Raw genomic sequence first — 10,020 nt, 5'->3', positions numbered from 1 at the left:
TCCCAAACACGGATTATAAATGATCCATTATAATCCTTTCACTTATTTCTTCTCCAAACAAAGATTATTATAATCCTTCCCTTTTCATAATCTCTCTCCTTATTCTTTTCTTTCCCCAAAGCATCTCACTAAAGTTTTTGGACTGCACACTTCTTATGTACAACCCAATTAACCGGAGTATCAAAGATAATTCATAAAAAATTAATACCACCATGAATTAAATCTATAATCTTTTAGTTAGTTGCTGGATCAATAGTTCCTTCTTTTACGATTAAATCAATTAGTTTTTTTTATAAACAAAGAAAGTTACCCAAACGTTAATCGAGAAAAAAAAAATATTAATCAAGATAACTTGAAACAAATTCGGATGAAATTGCCGGTAATGGTTTTATAGGATTCAACTTTAAAACAACCAATTGAAGATGTTTTCAATTTTGTCGGAATAAACCCAAACAAATATTTTTTTCTGAAAAAAATTTAATTGATCCATTACATATAGAATTAATTTTTTTTTCTTTGCCATCATGTCTTCAAAAATTAAGTCAATTTTTTTTTTTTAAAAAAAGAAATAATTTGACTAAAAATTCACCTCTGCTATGCAAATTATTATAAAAAAGTAGAAGAAACATGCTTTAAGTTTAAAATCCTACAAACATAAGCCAAATTTGTTACCAGCTGGGTTATAAACATTTTTTTTTGTTTAATAGAAGGTTTGACGACTGAACTAATAACTTTGAAGTCTCATCTAGCAACAATTTTCTTTTTATTTTTGAAAATGATAAACCCACGAACACCAATTTCCTCTATTAATTTATATTTTTTTTTTGTTAAGGATGTTATGAAAATACAAATAAAATTTCAAAAAATTGAGACAAGTTAAACACTCATAACATCTTTTAACTTTCTTGATTTGCTATCTATTTCTATTTTCTAACCACTTTATCAAAGACCAAACTATATTTTGAAAACTAAAAAAAGTTTTCAAAAAAAGAAATTCTCCTAAATAGCAAAAAAGAAAAAAAAAAAAACTAAAAATGAAAAGATAAATGAACTATGAGAAATTGAATAAACTTTACTCTATTTTATAAATAATTTCAATTTTTGTTAAATTGGAACATAACTAATTCTTTAAATTTGTTTTCCTTTTTCAGAATTTGTCAAAGAATTCACATAGAAAATATGAAACATATGATCAAGTTTTGAAAACAGCACCGTTTTCAAAAAACTAAATGTATGTCAAATAAAAACCTAAAAATTTAATTATTAAATTTGTAATTTAACCGATAAGACAAGGGACATTGTTAAAAATAAAAAAGTAAATTAAAATATTTACAAGCTATAGCAAAATTTTGGATTCTATCAATGATAGAAACCAATAGACTTCTATCATTGACTATCAACGTCACTGCTAGAAGCATCAATGTTTATTATTTGATATAATCTGAAATTTTGTTATATTTATAAATATTTTGTCAAATTTGTTAGTTGCACTATATGTCATTTATGCAAATTCGATCTAAAAGAAAAGGAAATGGAATGGTTGAATTGAAACCTCACCTACGATACTGTCGGTATCTTTCTGATATTCTTTACCCGTCAATTGAAGAGCTATCCCATTGTTAAGATCCTTCATAGAATAGATTCTCCACTGCAAACAACTAATAAAATAGACAAAATGGAGGATTAGAAATACTAAATTATAGGAATAAGCATCATATTTTACTGCTTTGATAATTCGTACAAATCATCCCTCATAATGGGTTCAATGTTCCAGTTGCGTTGATTGTCATCGGACAACTTTGATATATGCAAAATACTGTTATGGTGATTACGTAAAGTTCGTCGATGGCCAATGCTGATATATGTTATCCCAGCACCTGCAATTAGCTTGTATAAACGTGCCTGAAGAAGCAAAAACAAGACAAGAGTTGCATTATAGACAACTCACCAACACGAGTTGAAGAAACAATAAGTTACAAGATGAAAATAAAAATGTTAAATAACAAGTTAGAAGTCCCAAAACTTTAAAAAGTATCTAATAGGCCACTAAAATTTCAATTACATATGTAACAAGTCCTAAAAGAACTATCAAGTTTGTGTCTAATAAATTTTTAACAGATTCTTGAAAAATAACTAACCTATTTGATTTAAGAATCTTAGTAACCTAAACATTCAATTTCATGCAATTAAAAGACCACAGACCTATCTACACTTTTTCTCCAAGGGTAAATAGACAAAAGCTAGAAAATTCATAGACTAAACTTCAAAATAAAAATAAGCAATAAACAAGACATGAGTGGTTAAATGTAATGCACAATAACAGTTATGTGCCAAACAAATCTATTACTAGCTTTGATTGTCTGTATGATCCGAAAAGGTTCTAATTAAATGTGTTAAAATGGAGGCTTAGTGATCTAAAGCTAGCAGATTAAAAACAAAAGGAAATTTTCATCTAATGAGGTCGTTCTAGACTATATGTTACAACATCGAAGGATCCAGATGGTGGTCTCCGTATGGATGTCTATATTCATTGATGCGAAAGTAGATAGTTAACAACGGATCTAAAGAGGAGAAAGGTGGATAAAAGCTGGCTTGACACCCATAGTTTGGTTATGAGTATGGATCTTAAAATTGTAATACAGTACAAATGAGCCAGCATAAAATTGGAAATGAAGGTTATATATGTCATTTCTATCTCTTCAAGCAAATTCTCAAAGACATGAACGGGCAAAAAGTTAATTTGGCATCTTATCTTTTTTCCCTTTTATCAAAGGGCTGTTTCAAGCAAGTACATTTAATAGGACATGACGAAGAGAAAAAAAAATAGATGTCAAAGATGTCAAGCTATAACACAACATCATGATCAAACTCTAGCTGAATTTCCGAGAGTACCTCATTCGCTTCATCTAAAGCACTCGTAGACTCATCCAGCAGGACTAACTTTGGTCTTGAAAGCAATAAACGTGCAAAAGCAATACGTTGTTGCTCACCGAGAGAAAGAACACTGGACCATTCACAAGTTATGTCCAGACTACTGAAACGAGTCAATAGGTAGCCAAGACCCACTTTATCCAGGACTTGGATTAGGTCATCCGTTGTCGGCTTATCAGGATTTTCACCAACATTGTTGATATTCAACGCACCTGTCAAAAAGGAAGGGAACACTACAAGCCAAAAACAATCAGTCTGACTAGGTAAGACCTCATGAAAAACTGATTTGCTCTGAATTATATATCAAGCAAAATAGAAATATGTATTCATGTGTTAACGTCCAAAAATACTAGTTCAATTATTAATAAACATAGTAGTCACAGTCAGTTCTAGCAACCCTATGTTTAAGTAATACGGACAGTGTTTTGAGCAGATACTGCTAGTTGTGTTTTGGAATTGAATAACGAGAATGGCGTTTTCTTCCAGAACTTCAAACTTTCCAGAAATGTTATCCCATAAATGACCATTGTTAGATATGCTAGACACTACAATTACAAACAAATAAATCCCATTGAAATCAGAAAGGTTTCCAATTATTTAAATAAATAAATTATTATTATTATTATCAAGAAAATTATTGTAAACGACAAAACTATTAAAAATATTTACAAAATATAACAAAATTTCAAATTTTATCAATGATAGACACCGATAGACTTCTATCAGTTTTTATCATCAAAGTCTATGAGTATCTGTCATGAAAAAAATATGAAAATCTGTTATATTCTGTAAATATTTTGGTTTATTTTTTTATATTTGAAAATGCTCAAATTATTATTATTATATAAAAAATAAAAAATAAGAAATAAGAAAGGGACATGCATTCACACATTGCTAGATTTCAGAGACATCTCCACAAGCATGCAATCCAAAAATGTCTGTAAATGGACTGAAGATATTCACAATAACAATCAAGCGGTAGACTTACCATTTGATTCAGCATGACCTGCTGATGTGACAGAACCTTCAGCCCATGTAGGATAAAGCAGCTGTTGACGTAGTGTACCCAAAACCATATATGGTCTTTGAGGAAGGAAAAATATCCCTTGATAATTCTTGTTGAGTGGTCTATTATTTTCTTTGGATACATCTTCTCCTGTATCTGCTTCGGTGAGACCTTCATTTGGAGAAACTAACTGCTCAGGATAGTCTTTTATATAAAATGTGATTTTTCCTTTTCCAACATTCCAAAGTCCAGCCAAAACTCTTAACAAAGAAGTCTTGCCACATCCACTAGGTCCCATTACCTGCGAAAGAAGTTCCATGCTTATGAATTTCCAGTCTACCACAGGTTTATGCTCATACCAACGAACGTCAAAATATAAAGGCAAGAGATACACAAACCAGCAAATGCTCCTTTTCTTTAACTATCAGCGTCAAGTCTCTCACCAAAGTTGCTCCATTTGGTGCCCCTAAAGTCATATTCTCTATCTCCAATAATTTCTGGCGTTTGTCTGGGGCCATGGACCCATTTGATTCTAGTAGAGGTGAACTTTCCCTATGGGAGTACATAAGACGTATCTCTTCTGAAATGTTAGAGAGAACTTTAGGGGCACTGCCATCCAAGAGATCATCAAATTCACCTGCATACGTTTGAGGATCATACCTAATATATCTTTTAATTGATAAATTAAGATTATAGAGTTGATTTTGGACGGAAAAGCAAATCATGCAGTGACATAAATGATTGGTGTTTAGAACAACATAAAATATAGAACTGAAAATGTTTGAGAAGGTTCAAGGACAGGACTTTGGACGTTCTAACTATTACTTATGGCGTTTTTTTCTTTTCGAGTTCAACAATATGCAGGGTGGATGATTCGAACCTTAAATTCTTGGTCAAGGTACATATTTTATGCTAGTTGAACTATGTTCATGTTGGCCGATATCATGCAAGACAACAATACATAATAATGTGGTAGTAGTAGAGAAATAAAAGAATGTACAAGCACATTCATAAGAACTGCCCACAAAATGGAAAAATGGACTCCAATCCAAAAGAATGAAACCTACCTAAAAAAACAGAGAGAGGAACAAAGGAATTTCACCCCCACCCAAAGGTCTTCCCAAAAATAGGCATGCAGGCCATTAACAAACTGGGGGGGGGGGGGGGGGGGGGGGGGGGGGGAGGGGAAGAAGAAAACAAAAGCGCTGAGATTTGTAGGAGAACCCATTAATTTGTCACCCAGACCCACCGAAAAGGATGAGGATTGGACTTACTCATGATGACTGTATGCCACAAAACCATCGATTCCCAAGAAAAACACCACAAACCACTTAGTCAACAATGCCTGGCTCCATATCACAAATTAAATACGCCAAACTCTAAAGCCTTGCAATAACCTGACCCCCTCAAAAAATCTCTCATGATCCTCTCGAGGTTCATACTAATTGGAACACGAATCCTAAAAGTAAAGTGGGATCCCAAATAAAATAGTTTGAAGCATTATAGGTCTTCCTCCTTTTGAAAAGAAAGCCTTCTTCCAGGAGGCAAGATGTTTGTGGACCTTTTCGATGATAGAAGACCAGAAAGACACACCCGTGGATCATGACCGAGTGGAAGCCCTACATAGGAAGAAGGCAAAAACTCCCCTTAGAACCCATGAAAGTTCCAAAGGCATTCAACTGGTGGGATAGCAATTAATGACAATGATGGAGCCCTTGCCTTCATTGATCTTTAGGCCAAACGTTGCTTCAAGGAAGGAGAACAAAGTGAGTTGGATACAACATCAAACGATTCAAACCAATTCCATATTGAACAAAAGTTCAGATATAAGTATTCAATACGATATTTGAAGAAGGAACCGTAAATCTTGCAAGGCAAGATAGAATTAAAAAGTTGTAGATTATACGAGTGTAGACCTCCAACATGTTGAGAAAAAAAAAAAAAAGTAATTTTGACAGAGGACCTCAAACAAACACAGGTAGATACATTCACAAATAAATACTCCGTTATACTAAAATTTGCATGCATCACACATGAATCTCCTTCTCTCAGATACCACATGGATCTATATATACCCCTCATGCATGTATGCTACATTTTGTCCAGAAATAAGACCGATCAGCAGCCTCCCCCTTTTATTATCATTCGTATCAAAGGAATATAAACATGCAAGATATAGAGGAGGTTGAATACAATACCTAGGCGATCAATAATTGCTGAAAAAGCACTGATGGCTTGAAACTGATATACAATGATGGAAAAGTCCCCCAGGATGTGGTTGAAAGCAGATACTGATTGATTAATAACACCAAACTCAATTTTTCCTGAAAAGTACATGGGGGCAACAACAGCAGCTGGAAGAATTTGAATAAGGTAGCGATAGCCATTGGTAAAGAACTCGAGATTTCTGGATGCTATTAGTAATTTCTGTGAAGCAGTATATACAAAGAATATGATAAGAACCCACAGAAGTGAATAAACAGAAAAATGACGAAACCAAATATCCAAACTTCGAATGCTAACTACTACAAAATGAAGATTGAGCCTTTTTTTTTAGCAGAAACAAGCCTCTTCAGTGAGATTAGTGCTCAAATTACAAGAAAAAGAATCGAAATTCAAGAACATAAAAGATAACAAAAAGTATCAGACCCAAAAACATCCAAACCAATAGAACAAAACTATAACAAAGAGAGAAAAGAGTAAACCAACATCAACTCGTCGAAAGCCGTATATAACATTTCACATGGACATTGAGCTTTTACACAGATTATCTCTCATATCAAAATTAAAGATCCAAAGTTTGAAATGTCTAAACTCATGTAACTGCAGCGAACAGAGAAGATAACTAAAATGCACTTATTACTGGGAAGATGGCTTTGAGATTCAATGTAATAAATGCATGCATGTGACCCTAAATTCTAATGGAGATAACACCATATTCAATAGTTATGCTCATACTTCTCATTCTGACAAATAATAATGCATTAGGAAATATAACATTAGTCACTAAAATAATCACTCCACATGAAACGTGGAGATATAGACAAATCCAGCACAAAAGTACTTACAGTTAAATTCTCGACAGCACTTCTAAAACGTTGCAGAATAAGTTGCATCTCATTCTCTTCACCACCATAGAAAGCAATTGATTCAGCATTTTCACGAATGCGGACAAGTCCATAGCGAAAATCTGCTTCTTTCTTTTCTTGCAAGAAGTTCAAATTAACCAAACCCTGCATAAATGCATGTCAACATTTATAACAGACTAGCTCCTCAATGTTTCTATGAAAATAAAAAAATGGTTATAGACCAGCCAGGGAATATCACCTTTCCGAGGAAAACACTAATTGCCGTTCCTCCTATCGAATATAAAAGAAGAATAACAAACAATGGTGGATAGATACCATATAAGATGTTACTAAATGAAATTAAATCCACTGTAGAATTGAAGAGCGCCAAAGAAAATGAAAGAGCTGTCCCTGTGAAAGAACTGAGGTCATCAACAATCCGCTGGTCTGGATTATCAATAATGGATTGGGACTGAATTTTATAGAAAGACTGGTCCTTTAGATAACGCTCCATGTAATGTTTGGTCATCCATGACCTCCATCTAAGGGAAAGCATGTCCTTTGCATAATCTCTCAATACAAAAACCTGTCGAGCAGCGAATTTGGGCCAGTAATACAGATAAAATGTTTAAAGTTAAAGTACTTGTGAGAAGAGTTAAGTAAAAAAGTACAGGATAAACAGGAGGATAAACAAGATATACTGATCAAATTCATTGGATTAGTTCATAAAATTGAAAGCAAGACTCTCGAGTGTTTTTCTTTTCTTTTCTCCACATGTATCTGATTGAAAAATAAAGCCAACTTTTTCCTTCAAGTATGAAGACAACGTTAAATGCAATGGACGAAATGCTCTACTCTCCTTTCAGAGATAAGAGGTTCTAGAAAGTTTGTTTTTGGTTAAAATCCATTTGGCTATAGTATCATTTTGATGCTTGTAAAGTAGTCAATAAGTCCTTGTACTTCCAATTTTGCATCTTATAGGTCTCTAAACTACCAATTTAGTGTCTAAAAGATTTGTCAACAAATTTTTAGTCTAATAATTTAGGGACACAAAACTGAAGTTCCGAAAGTAAACTTGTAATTTAACCTACTTTTTATGTAACAAATTAGTGCATATACTTCCAAGGAAATACAAGGCTTGAGTCGTGATGTAAAAGTTCTTACGGTAATAGAGTCATGAATATGCAAATAAGTAAATTTACTCTTAATGTCGACTTCATTCACTAGTTCATATTTCCTTTGTTTTAAAATGTTGAAAAACAGAGTGGACTAGTAGAACAGTACCTAAGCGAAAGTGGGGGGAGGAGACCAGTGTGCTCACCGGAATACCTCCAGCAAAGGCACCTAGGTAGTAAAGGAGTTGCTTAGTGAACTGTTCTTGGTCCTTGTCTGTTCGGCATACCCGTGAGGAGATGAAAATGCAAATATGAATGAAACTAAGTTAATTAATGGAATAAGCATTTGCGTACAATCGACTGTAAGAAGGAAAAAGAACCAAAGAATTACTAGCGAGAGCATTGTAGAAGTCGCGGCCAAGGAAATTGAAGCCAACGCTGATGCCGGTGGTGCCTAAGGTCAGAGCGAAGACAGCAGCCAGCTGCCATCGAGCTTGCACTTTATCATCCGAAAACCAATAAGGTGCGGCAACTTTCCAAAGCCTCTTCAGAAGAATTTTCAGATCAGGTCCAGGCCTCTGAGCTTCCTCATTCTTCATCATTCAGAATCAAGTTCACAATCATTTTCCATAAACAATTAGCAGGAAAAAAAAAAAAAAAAGTAAACTCAAGAACAAAACTGACCTTATCTGGACCTGAACCTGGAGTTGTAATATCCTGCTGCGACTGAGTCGAGGAGGACAAATCGGAGGCACTTGCAGAAGACCTAACATTGATAAAACGATTCCTAGATTTCCTTCTAGCGAGACTTCCGCCGCTAGAACCGACGGTGACCGCAGTCGTCGAAAGTAAAATTTTAGAAACTCGAACATGGAACTGGCCGTGACCGCATCCATCGCCGTAATCAAGAAGCTGAAGTTGCCGCCGGTGAGACTTAAACGTGTGATTGTCAATAACTGTAGAGGAAACCGTGAAAACAGAGGAGGATTGTGAGCGTAGAATCATCTTAGCTCTAAGTGGAAAACGAAAATCTCTTCGGCTACTCCATGAAAAGGTTGATTGGAGGGAAATTGAGAAGAAAATCAAAGAAAATGGGGAAGAGAAGGTCGCCGTCGTCCATTGGAGCACGACATTTGAAACAGATGATGGTTAACGTTTGGAGTTTGAGATCATAATAACGCCACGGCTCCCACTCTTTGCAGATATAATACATTTTCCCTCCCTTATTCCAAATATTTCTGGCCATTACTTTCTTGTTAATTATTATGACTAAATATCATATTTGACAAAATTTTAATTGTTATCAAGAGAACACGTGTAAAATAACATAGCACATTTTGTTTTGTTTTTTTTACCGATAAGCTCCTCCTCACCGCCAAATCGAAACTTGTCCCATTTTCATAGGTCAATTAAATTTGGCCTTTTGATTGTGTTAAGCACCATATGAAGTTATCTATGTCCCGAAAATCAGTACGCATGTCCTAGGGTCACTCTACACGACGCACGTCTACTCATTACTCGCTATTCAACACACCTCCTCGTTCCTATTTTACGAACAATTTAATATTATTTAATGCATTACTCAAAACATGATATTCCCCATGTATGTTGCTATGTTATACATCGTTATTTGATTCTCGATGTCTAACTTATTTTGAAGATTGAATACTTACAAATTCACTTTCATACACTCATAACTCATAACGTTTCCTCTCCTTAGCTCTGTGACAAAAATTCTTTCTTTCTCTGGTTTTATCCTATTCAAATTCGATTCATCATCGTCTTGCAAGTCATCATCTTCTTGACATTTCTTTGATTTGCAAAGGTAACAACCCTTGTGAAGCACATGCATATAACAAGTATCTCGACCCTCGACCTTATTTGAAGCATATGCATATCG

At 34.3% G+C, this 10,020-nt stretch overlaps 1 protein-coding gene across 1 annotated transcript; it reads right to left on the bottom strand.

The window, feature by feature from the left end:
- Positions 1-1,697: 1,697 nt before the first annotated feature.
- LOC103496263 (ABC transporter D family member 2, chloroplastic) lies at positions 1,698-9,310 on the bottom strand. The gene is made up of 10 exons (XM_008458047.3): positions 8,805-9,310; positions 8,512-8,713; positions 8,327-8,394; positions 7,265-7,591; positions 7,006-7,170; positions 6,136-6,364; positions 4,336-4,574; positions 3,920-4,238; positions 2,893-3,164; positions 1,698-1,902 (listed from the first exon to the last, which is right to left on the bottom strand). The coding sequence occupies exons 1-10, from the start codon at positions 9,123-9,125 to the stop codon at positions 1,720-1,722; spliced, it is 2,325 nt and encodes a 774-aa protein (XP_008456269.2). The 5' UTR covers positions 9,126-9,310; the 3' UTR covers positions 1,698-1,719.
- Between the last annotated feature and the right edge of the window lie 710 nt (positions 9,311-10,020).

Source organism: Cucumis melo, chromosome 11 (assembly GCF_025177605.1).
Source record: "Cucumis melo cultivar AY chromosome 11, USDA_Cmelo_AY_1.0, whole genome shotgun sequence".
NCBI classification, from domain to species: domain Eukaryota; kingdom Viridiplantae; phylum Streptophyta; class Magnoliopsida; order Cucurbitales; family Cucurbitaceae; genus Cucumis; species Cucumis melo.
This window is presented reverse-complemented; position numbering and strand designations above follow the sequence as displayed.

Excerpts from the sequence above, each read along its gene's own strand:
- LOC103496263 (XM_008458047.3), bottom strand. The coding sequence starts at position 9,125 with ATGATTCTACGCTCACAATCCTCCTCTGTTTTCACGGTTTCCTCTACA. Across the intron at positions 7,171-7,264 it reads TTAGTGTTTTCCTCGGAAAG|GGTTTGGTTAATTTGAACTT; the intron begins GTGATATTCCCT and ends GCATTTATGCAG. Across the intron at positions 6,365-7,005 it reads GTGCTGTCGAGAATTTAACT|AAATTACTAATAGCATCCAG; the intron begins GTAAGTACTTTT and ends ACTGCTTCACAG.